Below are 15670 nucleotides of genomic sequence, written 5' to 3' on the forward strand. Positions count from 1 at the left end.
CTGAGGAGTCGGGTGGGGAGGGAGGTGGGAGGGGGGATCGGGATGGGGAATACATGTAACTATATGGCTGATTCATGTCAATGTATGACAAAACCCACTGAAATGTTGTAAAGTGATTGGCCTCCAACTAATAAAATAATATTAAAAAAAAAAAAAAAAAAAAAAAAAAAACTGGAATCTAGAATTGTTCTCATTTTATCTGCAGGCAAGATTATCTGAAAATCTTCATAGAAAAAATAAAAATTACTCAAAATTGCTTATTCATCATGGGATGTATAGTTAAATTATGCATTATTGGCATAAAATGGAACTGTGAAATTGCATGAAATTGCGGAAATGATTGTACTGTCTCATTCCATGAATGTTCATAGTTCCAGAAAAATTGCAAATGGCTCTTAATGTCTTTTAAAATAGTTTATGAAAAGAGACGTTAGAAAATTTCTTTTTCCTATGTGGAAAATGATAGCCAATTTTATGGATGATTATGATCACTTACTGAAGTTTCTTTTAAAATTAGTCTCGTTCTCTCTGAAAAATAAATGATATAACTAATAAGGAGGCCTCCATATCTTAAAATGCTTTATATATTTTTTAAAAGGTTTATATAACATCATTTTAAAATGTCAGTGGTAAGTTGACCTTATAACAACGTCAATAGGGTAGAATAAGTATGATCCCCATTTAACTGAGAAACTTGAAGCTTGGAGAAATTATTTTACCTAGGGTCAAAATTTCAATTTGAGTCCATTCTGTTACTTCAAGTCATATACCTTCCATGTGTTCAAAGAACATGGAACCATCTGTATTACCTTTGTCTGAGAAATAGTATTTAATCAGAGAAACATACTAGTAATTAGTTACCTAATAAATGCAATTATGTAAAAAAGTGAGCAATTGGAAAACACTCTGTATAGTTAAGGTACTTAACTCATTTAAAAATAATATAATTAAATAGTAGTATACTTTAAATTATTTATGAGAGCACTGCTAATTGTATTTGGCATAAGTACAACTGTTATTGGCACTGTTAATTGTTATTGTACTTGGCATCTTTTTATTGTTCATTTGTAAATTTTTAGAAATTTAACATTGCTTTTCCTGGAAGATACAAATATATCTTGTATCTTCAGTATGATACTATATTTATTTTGTATAATATAGTTTCAGAATCATATAATTGGTATTCTCTATGTATGGTACGAAGCCTGGACTGTTTAGTAGAGAGTAAACAAAGCTAGTGCAAAACCATTAAAAAAATTTTTTTGACTGCCAGTTTTGACTGGTAAGATAGCTATGTATAGTTTAGAACTATGTATAGTTTAGAACTCTACCACGACAGTGGGAAAGCAGCTGTAGGCACACATGACGGAGTGGGCATAGCTTTGCTCCAATAAAACTGTTTACAAAGACGAGCAGCAGCCATATCTGGGTTGCAGGCTCTAGTTTGCTGATCCCTGCATTAGAATATAAAATGAAATAGAAAGCCTCACCATAATATTTCCCTGTTACTTATCAGATGTTTTGTTTTCTTAAATTCTGTTTCAATTTAATGCTTTAATTCATAACCTCTATCCCCTTTAATTTCACCTTTTTATTCACATTTTTGTGCTCCTGAGCTTTTTGTAGTTTTCAGCTACTTTTCTGGGCTTTCTAACATTGTCACCTAACTGTCCAGCCTTCTGGTCAGGAACCCCCAAATCTAACCAATCTAACATTTACTGAGTTTTATAAACGAGTGGTAGTAAGGAAATAGTGACATTGGGAATGAAGAAAAAAATAGAATTCCATGGATGTGGGTGGTCTTGGAAGACTTATTAACAGAGGTAGAACTTGCGCTGACTCTCAAAGACCACAGGGAAATTAAATTAGAAAAAAAAGAGAAGGGTATTTCAATAAATAGTTGTCTGGGGGAAGCTCACATATTGCTGCCCTCTCCCTTCTCATCCCCAGTTATATAGGATTCCTTATATATTCCTTATATTCCTTAGTCTGGTCCTTTTCAAGATAATTTCAAGCATAGTGAAAACGTGTGACTTGTTTTCTTTGGGAATGGCATCTCCTTGGATGATCTCTTTTCTTCCACATGCTTAGTAAGATGAAGAGGGAATGCATGCAGACATGCCCCGGGAAAGTCTGCAACCTATGACCTAGACCAGCTCTGTTTTAGGCCCTCTGGCAGATGGTGTCTGTTTAGGCCCTCTGGCCAGTTGGAGTCTTTTTCCATAGTGCCCCCTCCAGTCTTTTTTGCATCTGTGTGGTAGACAGGTATCACCTTGAGGGAAGGGAATAGGAAACTACCCAGCTTTCTTGGTTGTAGGCTACCTTTAAGATTAAATGTGTAAATGAAAGGAGTCTTCCATGGGGATCTGTGTTAGCTCATTAGGAACATAACTTGGAATTTGAAATTAGGTTTATTCAAAAAAAAGAGACACACTGTGAATAAGCTTTTATTTCCCTTCTGTGCGCATCGCTTCCTGTGGTCCTTGTAGGAGAAAGGGTAGTTGCGGCCGGACGAAGCTATCTTGCCATCTCTCAGTCTGTTTTCCTTTGGTATTATTACATGTCATTCATGCTGTAAGAAAATAGATGCAGCAGGCGCAGTGAAGTACGGTCGGGGGACTGGGTGTCTAAGACAGAGCCCTGAACAGAGAGAGTGAGGTCCTTGCGGTGGGGTAACTCCAGGGTGGATTCCTCCTTCTCCAGTGTAGCTGCAGGCCTAGCAGGTGCCAGCCTAGATTCAGCAGCAGGATCTGGAATGCCGGGGACCTGTGGAGAGCCAGGTGCTCCATCTCAGGTGCCTCAGGCTGCATAAACAAGTTCTCCACAAAAAGGGCCACTTCTGCATCATCATTTTACATTCTTGCTTTGTATTAAGCTTTGAAATCTGGTATGTATTTTATCCTTACGTGTGTTAGTCGCTCAGTCGTGTCTAACTCTTTGCGACCCCATGGCCTATAGTCCGCCAGGCTCCTCTGTCCGTGGAATTCTCCAGGCAAGAATACTGGAGTGGGTTGCCATTGCCTTTTCCAGGGGATCTTCCCGACCCAGGGATTGAACCTGGGTCTCCTGCATTGCAGGCATATTCTTCACCATCTGAGCCACCAGGGAAGCGCCTGCATAATTGCAAATGTATTTGGTGCTGGGTTTCATTTCTAAATCCAGAGTAAGATCACATTAAAATGAACAAAGTTCCAGGACACTGATTTTTAGCTTCTGGATTGTTGGAGTGTACAGTTTTTATGTTTATGTCTTTTTACTTCATAAAAAAGTAGGCACATCTCTAATAAGTCTTAAGTAACAGCTGGGGATATGTCTGTTGGACCCCAGTGCTATAATGAAAGACATCAAGGAACGTAAAGAGTGAGAGTGTTACTACTATAAAGGGAACACGTTGTCGTTGGAATTAGGGGACGAGATCTCAGCGGAATCATTAAAACCCAAGGATAAAAATGCAAAGAAAGACCTGTACTCAGAACACTCTGGCTCTAGGAATTTGGCTTGCTTGGAAGCAGAAGGAAAATTAGGCAGTGAATAAAACCCAGCATTTGATAGGTGAACACAAAAGGGCTAACTGAATTTTGTGAGACCACTTAGGAGTGAAAAGGATCAGATTTAAAAACAGAGTGTAAGGGAATTAGAAAACGAAATGTCTACATTTAAAACATACCAGACTTTAAGCAGTTAAACGAGACTTTGGGAAGACCGAGAGCTTCCCCTCATGCGCTGTACCTAGGTGCTCAGTTGTGTCTGACTCTTTGCGACCCCATGGATTGTAGCCCGCCAGGCTTAACACTGACAGCAGCAATCCTGGGAGGCTGGCGTGCTGGTATAAATCCTTTTGGAAGAGGTCATGGGGTGGAGGCCATTACCCCTATTATCAAACCATAGTTTGGCCTCAGATCAAACTACTGGGAGGGAACACAGCCCCACCCATCAGCAGAAAATTGGGTTAAAGATTTACTGAGCATGGCCTTGCCCACCAGAGCAAGACCCAATTTTCCCCAGAGCCCCTCCCATCAGGAAGCTTGCACAAGCCCCTTATCCTTATCCATCAGAGGTCAGACAGAATGAAAACTACAGTCACAGAAAACTAACCAAAATGATCAGGTGGATCACAGCTTTGCGTAACTGAATGAAACTATGAGCCCTCCCATGTGGGGTTACCCAAGATGGATGGGGCCATAGGAAAACTCCATTCTCATAGGCCAGGTAACCGCCTTTGTCACTTTCCTCCTCTCTGTTTCATTTCTAGGAAAAAATAAATCCTTAATTTTGAATGCTTTAAAATTCTGATTAAAAAGTCTTCAAATAGACATTTTAAGACTGGGCTAAGTAAATTTGTCAAGTAAATCTGTGAGTACAAAAGCAATGCATGAAGTTTTAGTATTTAATATTTATCATAGCCAATATTACGTGCATAAAAAATATCGACCCAAATGAATTAATTAACAATTAGAAAATAATATGGTTTACAGGATTCTTCTCCCTTTTTCTTTAAAACCATGCAGGTAATATATGCTTTGAACACTAAAAATGATGAGCACGAATCTGCAATTCAAGCCCTCAAGGATGCTCATGAAGAAGAAATCCAACAAATTCTTGCAGAAACAAGAGAGAAAATACTGCAGTATAAAAGCAGAGTAACCGAGGAGTTAGACCTTAGGAGAAAGATTCAAGTTTTAGAAGCATCCTTAGAAGATCACATAAAAATGAAGCAGCAGGCTTTGACAGAATTTGAGGCTTATAAGCACAGGGTGGAGGACATGCAGCTTTGTGCAGAAGCCCAGCATGTCCAGCGCATAGTAACCATGTCTAGAGAGGTTGAGGAGATTAGGAGGAAGTTTGAGGAAAGATTACGGAGTTTTGGACAACTCCAGGTACAGTTTGAAAAAGACAAACGGTTGGCGCTGGAAGAGTTGAGGACCGCTCACCGACGGGAGATCCAGGAGCTGCTGAAGTACCAGCAGGACCACAGTGCCTCCGTCAGCATGGGGCAGGAGAAGGCGGAGGAGCTGCACAGGGCGGAGGGGGAGGCCTTAAACAAGGCCCTGGAGGAGCTCAGGCTCGAGCGGCAGCAGCTCATTGAGGACTATGAAAGCAAGTTGCAGAAAGCTCAGTCCTTTTATGAACGGGAGCTGGATACTTTGAAAAGGTCACAGCTTTTTACAGCAGAAAGCCTCCAGGCTAGCAAAGAAAAAGAAGCAGATCTTAGAAAAGAATTTCAGGGACAAGAAGCAATTTTGCGAAAAACCATAGGAAAATTAAAGACAGAGTTACAGATGGTACAGGATGAAGCCGGAAGTCTTCGTGACAAATGCCAAAAGCTTCAAATAGCACTGGTTACAGCGGAGAACAACGTTCAGGTGCGTAAAGAATAGGACATTCGACACGTGGATTTTTTCCCCCCCCAGTTTTGTCATTTTCTTTTTGATTGGGCCACTCCCCCCCCCCAATTTGGCATTTTTTCCACTTTTGTGAGAAAATCAATGAAAGGGTAATCTTTATTAGGACTTTATTTATTTTTACTAGGACTTCTCTGTAGCTCAAACAGTGAAGAATCTGCCTGCTATGCAGGAGACCGGGGTTTGATCCCTGGGTTGGAAAGTTCCTCTGGAGAAGGGAATGGCAATCCACTCCAGTATTCTTGCCTGGAGAATCCCATGAACAGAGAAGCCTGGCGGGCTACAGCCCATGGGGTCTCAGAGAGTCAAACACGACTGAGCAGCTCACACACACACAATCTTTATTACCCTGTAGCTGTCATTTCCTACAATTTCAGATATTAAAGGCCCCAAAAGATAAGCTTAAAACCTTGTTGATTGTTTACAAGAGGATTTTATTTAAATAATATATTAATATTTTCCCAGTGATTTGGGAAGTTCAAAATATTGGTCTTTACATTGGTCTTTACTAATGATGGTCTGTACATTCCTTGATATCCACACACTGAACAAAAAATTAAGATTGCTTTATAAACCTGAATTAAATAGGAGTATGGAACAAGTCTGAAAAAAAAGCCAAAGAGTCTCTATGGAAAGTCTCTTAGTTTATTGGCATAGAAAATTTCATAGGTGTGTTTTTAATATCTGTGCAGCATTTAAGTATATTAGAAAGGGTTGCATAGCCAACATGAAGATCACAAGTTATGTATCACGGATACAGACTGAAAACTCTAGGTATTGTTAAGTTTAACTTTTGAGTAGGAGATACTGCTGGGAGTTTGCATGAATTATTTAGCTTAGTATCATTCTTACATATTGATAATGGCTATTTGATCTTTCATAGGTTCTTCAAAAACAGCTTGACGATGCCAAGGAGGGAGAAATGGCCTTATTAAGCAGGCACAAGGAGGTGGAAAGTGAGCTGGCAGCAGCCAGAGAACGTTTACAACAACAAGCTTCAGATCTTGTCCTCAAAGCTAGTATGTCTGACTACAGTTCTTGGTGTATTCCTCAGCTAAAACCAACACTTAAATGTTAATTCAAGATAAAACTATTTATTTTCTCATATTTTAAAATTATTTAGGTTCTAAATATGTTAAAGGGCTCTGTTATGTTATTGATTAATCATAAGAGAAGCAAATGATAACTTTTAGGAATGTATTTCTATAAAAAATTAAGATTTATAGGTTTTATTATTTTTTAAAGTCTTTATTGAATTTTTGAATTTATTGAATTTAAAGTATAATTTCTATTGTATGTTTTGGTTTTTTGGCCATGAGGCATGTGGGGTCATAGTTCCCCGACCAGTGATCGAACCCCCTGCATTGGGAGGCAAAGTCTTAACCACTGGACTGTTAGAGAAGCCCCAAGAGTTATAGGTTTTAGCACCAATAAGGCAGTCACTAAAAGAAACACACTCTAAGAGGCTTCTTTGTCCTTTTAAAACATAAATTTTTTAAAGTGCTTAAATTAGTGGAACTGTATTTCAGTCATAGCAGCCTCATTTCATTTGGTTTATTGATAAGGATCATTGCGTACTCTGAAGCTGGGCCGCCCCTCTGATGAGACTCATGTGCCCAGAGGAGGAGGGTGACCCATCTCAAATCTGAAGTGACATTTTGCCGAGGTGTCTGGTGACCCCAGGGAGGCCTTTGAATGAGTTCTATGAGGATGTCATCTGATTGGTTGATTCATCAATCAATCAATTCAATCAACTGAATCCCAGATTACCCTGCCGCTGAAGTAGCAGCTTTTGAACTTCTGTGTGTGTGAGAATCACCTGGACAGCTTGTACAACCTTCTGATGAGTAGGTCTGGGGCGGGCTTCGTTTCTGACTGGTGGCCCCAGATACTCCAGGGCACTTTGACAACCGCTGTTCTAACGCTTGCCTTGAGAAATTTCTCTCATGTTCACTTTTCACCTCTCCAGCTCTGCTTATATCCTCCCCCTGCCCCCAGCCCTTTTTTTGCTGTTGCCATTTATTTCAGTTTTTCATAACCTTGCTCTTCTTATCTGTCCCTTACTCTGCCTTCGTTCTTTATCAGATCTGTTGTCTAAAACAAATTTAGTTTCAACCAAACTGCTGCCTGCCATCTTCACTTGCTGCATACAGATTTCTTCCTTTTTATGTTAGAATTTGGAAAAAAAGAAGATTGGAAAAGAATAAGTTACTCATTTTAGTGCCACAGTGCTGCTCAGCATCTCTTTGTTTTACTCCCAAGACTTTTTTATGTACCCTGAGGAGATGTTTCTACTTCAACTTAAATAGCTTGAAATCCTCAGAAATGGTTGGAATGGTCCTTGGTGCAGGGAATAGCATCAATGATGTAATACATATTGTAATAAGTACTTGGATAATAAGTATTTCCAAGGTCAGTATTTCTGTTGAAACCAAAGAATTATTTGTACATGCAGACCATCTGTTTTACTTAGGTATTAAGTGCATTGTGTCATTAACTATAAACTATTTTGTACCACAAGGTAACAGATTTGAATTTGGGGCTTTCTTTGGGGATGTTAGGTCATATTGGAATGCTTCAAGCAACTCAAATGACCCAGGAGGTTACAATTAAAGATCTAGAATCAGAAAAATCAAGGGCCAATGAAAGATTATCTCAGCTTGAAGAAGAAAGAGCTTTCCTGCAAAGCAAAACTCAGAGTCTGGATGAGGAGCAGAAGCAGCGGATTTTGGACCTGGAGAAGGTAGAGTCTTGGAGGGACCCCTCCCCGCTGCACCACCCATGAAAGGAAAGGAAGAAAAGTCCAGCTTTATTCTTTTTCAGATGTGATTTAGAGTGTTTACTTCTGTTTCATAGTAACAGGTTATTTCTTAACTATAGTAATTTTTCATTTTTATTTTGAGAAAAGGTATAAAGCTGGATTATCCCATATTGGGTATATGTTCAAAATATTTTTGGTAGCAATCTGTAATGTAAAAACTTAGGACATTTCACCCTATTTCAGGCTAGAAACTGAATAGGTGTGTGCTAAGTCGCTTAGTCGTGTCCAAGTCTTTGCTACCCTGCGTACTATAGCCCACCGGTCTCCTCTGTCCATGGGATTCTCCAGGCAGAATACTGGAGTGGGCTGCCATGCCCTCCTGCAGAGGATCTTCCTGTCCTAGGGATCGAACCCGTGTCTCTTGTGTCTCCTGCATTGGCAGGCGGGTACTTTTACCACTACACTCCCTGGGAAACCCCTAAATGGAAGGTACATTATGGTTAATCATACTTACTTTTCTATTCATGAAACATATTGTGTATATACCTAGGAAATGTCTATAAAACTGAAAAGGATGACAAGAACCATGCCCTGAAAATACATATACCAACATACTGAATTTCTAAATTAAATAAAACATGTCATATGTAGAGTAGTTGCTTGAATAATTTGTTTTAGTTTTTCACATATCTGCAATACCAGGTAGGGGCTTGAAACACTCTTTCTCCTTCTTTCAACAGCCAGGCGTATTGAAAAATGTCTGTTCTCCTTGCTCACTTCCCGCTCGCTCCTCACCCGGTGTGGACTGGCTTCTCTTGTTACCAGTCCACAGGCTCGGCCTCGGCCTCCAGTGATGTTCTGGTTGCTGGACTTGGGGGGGTCTTGTCTTCCTGGGGTACTGACTTGTGTCTGATTCACAAGCGTCTCTGGTTCTCTCACACTTTCCTCCGGTCTCCCTGGCCCTGCGGTCTCGTCTGGGAGCTTCCCTCCTCCATCTGTGTTCCTCTGCTGCTCCTCTCGCACCCTCAGCTCATTCCGCAAGCTCATCCGTTCCAGTAACTTGTTCAGTGGTAGCTCCCCACACCGTCCCTCTAGGCCAGATCTACCCCTTCTTCCTCCCTCCCCACTTCTCTGGTTGGACCCTGACTGGTACAGTGCTATAGGTAGACGCTATGATCTCTGATGAGGGGCCCTTCATGTCTGAGCTGTGAAATGAAAAGACCCTGGGGGTGATGGTGACAAAAAGACCGTTAAAATGTTACATCTGAGTATTCAAGTAGGGTCTCTGGCTTTTGGGCACCCCAAATCAGGGAGAGCTGAAGACGGGTTGGGATCCAGTCCTAGAATACTGCTCTGAGCCCTCACCCCCTCATACCACCATCCTTGTAGGGGAGGCTGGAAGGGAAGGGCTGAGGCCCTGGCTGGCCCAAGCTGGAAAGAATGAGGCTGGGAATATCTGTACCTTCTGGCTTTGACAGGAAAGAAAGTCCAGTGCCTTACATTCAAGAATCTTCCTAGGGCTTTCCCCCTTTATCGAGCCTTGGGAATAATTATAATCTCTTATTATGTAAAATAATTACTGCTGCTTGCTAACAACTATAAAATATAATACAGTGGGCTGGGAATATCGCTAAATATTTGGGGGCATATTATCTCATCTTCAGCAACCCTGAACGTAGGTTCTACCTTATCACTCTCATTTCACAGATGGAAAAACCAAGGCTTACAGACATTATGCACTCACTGTTCCCACGGTCACGTGACTAAGTGGCAGAGCTGGAACCTGAACCCAGGGCAGTGAGACGCCAAAGCCCATGTTTCCACCTCTATGTTATGTTGCTTTCTGTGGCATGAGGACCTTGTATGTCCTCCTGGGTGGTTCCAGAGACTCACAGACTGGGCCAGGAGGTAGGTAGATGGCAGCTGCCATAGAGGCCAGACAGCAGGATGGCTCTGCCCACCCAGGAGGCATCAGTGACCCAGGGGGAGGTATGTCTGTCGTCCAAGAGTCTTACAGGGCAGCAAGGAGGGGTTCTGCAGCAGCCCCTAGAGAGAATTCAAGCATCTTTGAACCTCATTGTCTTCACCTTTTACTTTCTCACCTTCTTGTTCCGTAACATCCCATAACTTGTTGAAAGAATATCCTTCATCCAATACCTCCATTTCTTCCTTTCTGTCTGGCTCCCCGCCACACCCCACCTCCACTCTGTTGAACTGGATCCTAAGGCATCAGTGGGAACACCACCACCACACCCAGAAGCTGCACCCATTTTCTCAGCATCACTCACCCTCTTGGCCCAGCATTTCTCTCTGTGATGCTGACCCCTCCTGGCTCTCCTCCTCCCCCTGTCACTCACTCACGACTCCCTCACTGGCTCCTCGCTCTCTTCCTGCTCCCTGATTTCAGGTCCTCCCCAGAGTTCTTCTTTTCTTTGTTTCCATTCTGCTCCTTCCCCTTCACAAGTTGTCTTAGTCTGCTGCAGCTGCTATTGCAAAATGCCCATAGCCTGAGTGGCTTAAACAACAAACATTAAAAATAAATTTTTTAAAAAAATATAAGTCACTTAAATCACAGTGATTTCTCATTCCCATCAGAACAGATTCCACAGTCCTTAGCATTAAAGACGTCTGGTCATCATTTGACCCTGCCTGTTTCTGAGCCTCCCTCTCCACTCCCAGCCTTGAATCCTGTGTTCTCTCCACACTGCTCAGCTGCAGGGCCATCTAGCTCCCCAACTCCACCACCTGGTGAGCTGCTTCTCAGCTTTCAGAATGCTGGACACGACTACGAATGCAGGCTTTAGACATCAGATCTAGATGTGAAATTTTCTCACCTCTTGTTTCCTGATGGGCTTGTAAGAATTAAATGAGAATGTGTCAGTGTCATCAGCTCAGCTGTGTTCCCTTCCGGAATGCCTCTCCTGACTTCTTTCCCCCTCTCTCTCTCTCTCACACCCCCCCCACATCGTTTCCCACCCCACCCAGGTTAAGCTCCTTTCCTGTATACTCTCACAACACGTGATGTATGCTCCTTGCATAGAACTTAAAAAATTTCATTGCTGCAGTCTTTTGAGTTTTTTCATCATTGGACTGTTAAAGGCCTATACTTGGCTGTTGATACAGTTATATTGACTAATATCATTTGAGTGGGTATTGGTAAGCCATTTTGTGTACCACTTAGACATGGAGGAAGCTTTTTTCTCTTAAGCCTGCAGAAGTGCTGACTCACACTTGGTTCTAACCTCATAATAGTGTATTTTATCATTGTCTTTAAAATTACTCATTTTGGCTGTGCCACCTTGTAGAACACCCAATGATGTATTCTCAGGTACCGTGGTCTAATCCTGTAGACCTCAGTTCATCCAAGTTTATCTACTTAACTGAGTATTTAAAATACTAATAGCAATAATGAAAAAAGCAGATTGACCTTTATTTCTGTTCAATTTTAGAAAGTAAGTGAGGCAAAGAAAACTCAGCAAGAATATTATGAGATGGAGCTAAAAAACCTGCAAAGTAGACTGGAAGGGGAGGTGGCTCAGTTGAATGAGGCCCATTCTAAGACTTTGGAAGAACTAGCTTGGAAGCACCACATGGCAATTGAGGCTGTCCACAGTAATGCGATTAGGGATAAGAAAAAGCTGCAGATGGTGAGTAAAACTTCAGTTTCACCTTGTATTATAAATTGGTGGACTTTCTATAATAGCCTAGTTGCTATTTCCTAATCACTCTGAAAATCTCGATTCAAAGGGTTCAAAGAAAAACATACATAAAAGTTCCTACAGGGGCTGTAGTTTATTAAATTGATATGAGGCATTTCTACTTTGTATAGCCATCATGGAAACACTCCCTTGATCTTGAGCTGTCTCTTCATCAGACAACAACATCGGTTTCTCCTCAGGAAGCCTCATTAGTTGGAGCACTTATTCTCCTGGAGACAGTTTCCTTCCCTGGGAAAATGATCTGTTTTTTATTTTATTATTGCCCTTAATTAAGTAATAAGCTTGCTAATTGTAATACATGACAGACAGAAATTATACAGTAGAAAAAGCAAGGTACCTGACAGATGGGGGCCTTAACACTGAGCCCTTTGCTTACTAGCTGCTTTTTCTTGGGTCCCAAAGGCTATTCCTGAGGCTGCTCATTTGAAGATGAAGATATTAGGTTGGTGCAAAAGTAATTGTGATTTTACGTTGTTGAACTTTGCTATTTGATATTGGAATACATTCTTAAATAAATGTGGTTATGTTCTACATCATTGTAATGCGCATTTCTTGCTTTGTTTTTTGTGAGTAATTTATTACTTGCTGTTTATTTTAGACTATAGAAATGATATAGACAGAAAGCAAATTCAAGCGATTTTCTTATTTGAGTTCAAAATGGGTCGTAAAACAGTGGCGACAACTCGAAACATCAGCAACGCATTTGGCCCAGAAACTTTTAATGAATGTACAGTGCAGTGGTGGTTTGAGAAGTTTTGCAAAGAAGATGAGAGCCTTGAAGATGAGGATCACAGTGGCAGGCCATCAGAAGTTGACAACGACCGATTGAGAGGATTAGTGAAGCTGATCTTCTTACAAGAAGTTGCTGAAGAAATCAAAGTCGACCATTCTGTGATCATTTGGCATTTGAAGCAAATTGGAAAGGTGAAAAATCTTGATAAGTGGGTGCCTCATGAGATGACCAAAAACCAAAAGAAATCATTGCTTTGATGTGTTGTTTTCTCTTATTCTATGCAACAACAATGAACCATTTCTTGATTGGATTGTGACGTGTGATGAAAAGTGGATTTTATGTGACAGCCAGCATCGACCAGCTCAGTGGTTGGACAGAGAAGTTCCAAAGCACTTCCTAAAGCCAGACTTGCACCAAAAAAGGTCATGGTCACTGTTTGGTGGTCTGCTGCCCTTCTGACCCGTTATAGCTTTCTGAATCCTGGCAAGCCCTTATGTCTGAGAAGTATGCTAAGCAAGTCAGTGAGATGCACCGAAAACTGCAATGCCTACAGTTGGCATTGGTCAACAGAAAGGGCCCAATTCTTCTCCACAACAATGCCCAATCTCACATCATACAACCAACACTTCAAAAGTTGAATGAATTGGGCTATGAAGTTTTGCCTCATCTGCCAAATTCCCCTGACCTCTCACCAACTGACTACCACTTCTTCAAGCATCTCAACAACTTTTTATAGAGAGAATGCTCCCATAACCAGCAGGAGGCAGAAAATACTTTCCAAGAGTTCATCAAATTCTGAAGCATGGATTTTTATGCTACAGGAATAAACAAAATTGTTTCTTGTTGGAAAAAGTGTGTTGATTGTAATAGTTCCTATTTTTATTAATCAAAGATGGGTTTGAGCCTAGTTATAATGATTTAAAATTCACGGTCCAAAACCACAGTTACTTTTGTACCAACCTAATAAGATCCATCTTGTAATATCCCTGAGGATTAAGTGAGATAAAGTGTTAGGAACCAATAGACATCTGAGCATATAGTGATAAATAAGTGTTAGTATTTCTTACCGTGTTTACCTGACACTGCAGTGGTGTTTTACACTTGTTTTTTCATTTAGTTCTTGCAATGCTGCTATTGGTTTGATTTCTGTACCCATCTTACTGAAGAGGGGTGGAGACCCAGAGGGGTTAATTCTTGCTTAAGCACATGTAGCTAAGATGAGTCAGTCAGGCCTGAATTCAGGTCTCAGATATCAAACCCTAAGGCATTTAGCCACCACCTCGTGTCAGCGTGTATTAATGATAGTTGTTACATGTTTTATGTAATAGCACTTTACAGTTTCCTAAAAGCTTTCTAGTTCTTGCCCAGCTAGTTTATATCTGAGCCTAAGCTAAACCCGTCCTCCTTCCAAATAATCTTTCTCCAGCGTCCTTTTATCTTTTAAAGAACACTTAGCTAAAAGTGACTTCACCATCCCTCGTGACCTAGTTACCAAAAAGGGTATGAATATACAGAAAATCCACGCAGAAAAGAGAGAACGCAGTAGCCCTGAAAGTGCCATTCTTCGAAAACGTGGTACAAATTTGGCCATTGCCTGGTGTTTGGAAGTTGATTTTCATGAGGATTCTCGCCATTTCCTTTTGAGAGCGGCTCACTGTGCCTAAACTGGTTAACCAGACAATATGGTTTATGCTGAACATGTGCTCTCATTCTTGGCGTCTGAAATTGTGGAACATACTAATCAAGGGGGTACTGTGTGGCCAGCCCCCACTAAGAAACCCGGCTCTGGGTCCCTGATGAGCTTTCCTAGTAAACAGCATTTCACACGCGTTGTCCCAGCTTGCTGGAGAGTTCTGTGTGAGAGGACTCGGAAGCTTGAGTCTGGTTTTCTGCAGACTTCGCCACCAGTGCCCTTTTTCTTTGCTGATTGTCCTTGTATCCTTTTGCTATAATACATCATAGCTGTGAGTACAGCTGTGAGTCCTGAGAGACATCCCCTTAAATCATCAGCCTGGGGTTTGTCTTGGGGACTCCCAACACAGAATGCTGTTTATTAATATTAGTCTTCTCACCTTACACTGTAGAAGTACTTCTAATATGATTTGTTCTCGTTCTTTGCTCCCCCCATGGTTGTTGCACATGTGTTTTCTTCTGCCTAGACTGTTGTATCTCCCTCTTCACCACATTTTCTTACCGGTCCACTCCTTCAAACTATGCTTAGGAAACTTTCTCTGTAGAAGTTTCACACCAAGCCACAACTTATTAGCTTCCCATTCAACCCCATTACAACTCATTTTAATCATATATTCTTTAATGAGCTTATTAAGGGCAGGTACTATGTCTTATTCCTTTTATATGCCAAGGAGTGAGTAGTATGCCTGCCAAATAGTTGGTCTTCTTCAGTATCAATGTTAGTAGTATTGCTCTTTAGATACTTTAATTTTTTACTTGTCAATCCTTGACTAAATTCCAATGCTAGACCGCTGAGTTCCAGAAGTGTTACTAGTTTTTGTATTTTTATGTCAGTATAAAATAATTATGAACTCAGGGGTTAGAATTTTTCTCATCTCACAAGATTATCATTTATAGCACACATTTCTGTTTTTTTTTTGGACTTCAGCTTGATCTAGATTAGGCAGATATTCTTACCATTTTTAAAAAATGACTAATTGCTACATCATAAGTGATTTAGAATGATAGACTCAAAGCCCATAGGATTAATTAGATTCATTGTTAACTCTGATATTAGTATTTAAGTATAGTGCTAATTTGAAGAGCAAAGCATCAAAATTTAAAACAGAATAATCTTTTTCTTGGAGTCTTTGACGTATACGATATTTGCAGTTTTGTTAATTTTTTAAAATTTCTTTTTGTAAGGAATTGGAGGAACAACATAAAAAGGAAAAACTAAACCTGGAAGAGGATAAAGATCAGCTTCAACAGGAGCTAGAAAACCTGAAGGAAGAATTGGAAGACAAACTGGATTCAGCCAATCAAGAGGCAAGTACTTTATTTGCTAACGTTGTGTAAGTAGATGAGCCTGAGTGGAAGGTAA

General features: G+C 40.7%; 1 protein-coding gene across 2 annotated transcripts in view; it reads left to right on the forward strand.

Annotated features, from left to right (window-relative positions):
* The window catches only part of FAM184A (family with sequence similarity 184 member A), a 120147-nt gene that overhangs the window by 48146 nt on the left and 56331 nt on the right, over nt 1–15670 (forward strand). For both annotated transcript variants that reach the window (XM_065911419.1, XM_065911416.1), the window contains exons 2-6: nt 4509–5363; nt 6286–6421; nt 7964–8145; nt 11613–11810; nt 15493–15615. In XM_065911419.1, the coding sequence (XP_065767491.1) occupies nt 4509–5363; nt 6286–6421; nt 7964–8145; nt 11613–11810; nt 15493–15615 (1494 nt within the window). The remainder of the gene's footprint in view (nt 1–4508; nt 5364–6285; nt 6422–7963; nt 8146–11612; nt 11811–15492; nt 15616–15670) is intronic.

This window comes from Muntiacus reevesi, chromosome 19 (genome assembly GCF_963930625.1).
Source record: "Muntiacus reevesi chromosome 19, mMunRee1.1, whole genome shotgun sequence".
In the NCBI taxonomy this organism is placed as follows: domain Eukaryota; kingdom Metazoa; phylum Chordata; class Mammalia; order Artiodactyla; family Cervidae; genus Muntiacus; species Muntiacus reevesi.